At 45.1% G+C, this 268-nt stretch overlaps 1 protein-coding gene across 1 annotated transcript in view; it reads left to right on the plus strand.

Annotated features, from left to right (window-relative positions):
• The window catches only part of LOC119591651, a 4,181-nt gene that overhangs the window by 1,792 nt on the left and 2,121 nt on the right, over positions 1-268 (plus strand). The window contains 1 exon segment of the mRNA XM_037940405.1: positions 107-268. Coding sequence (XP_037796333.1) covers positions 107-268 — 162 coding nt within the window.

The following is a 268-nucleotide window of genomic DNA, read 5'->3' on the forward strand; positions in this document are numbered from 1 at the left end:
ACCAAATAGTCCATTACTAGGGCTATCCAGTCTCATCTGTTTACCATTGGAATCTGTTATATAAATGTTCATCTGCCATGCAATTAAAGTGATTTTCCCTCACCAGACTTGAATAAAGAATCCGTACCAGCTGACAGTCCAACAGTGATAAAAGCATTGCGAGACAAGTTCCTCCTGCCTCCCTCGCCTGTGCCATACAACCTGAGTCACCCTGAGCAGGAGAACCCGTCCATGGGTCAGGCCCAGAGGATTGACTTTATATTAAAGG

The sequence above is a fragment of the Penaeus monodon genome, chromosome 29 (assembly GCF_015228065.2).
Source record: "Penaeus monodon isolate SGIC_2016 chromosome 29, NSTDA_Pmon_1, whole genome shotgun sequence".
Lineage (NCBI taxonomy): Eukaryota > Metazoa > Arthropoda > Malacostraca > Decapoda > Penaeidae > Penaeus > Penaeus monodon.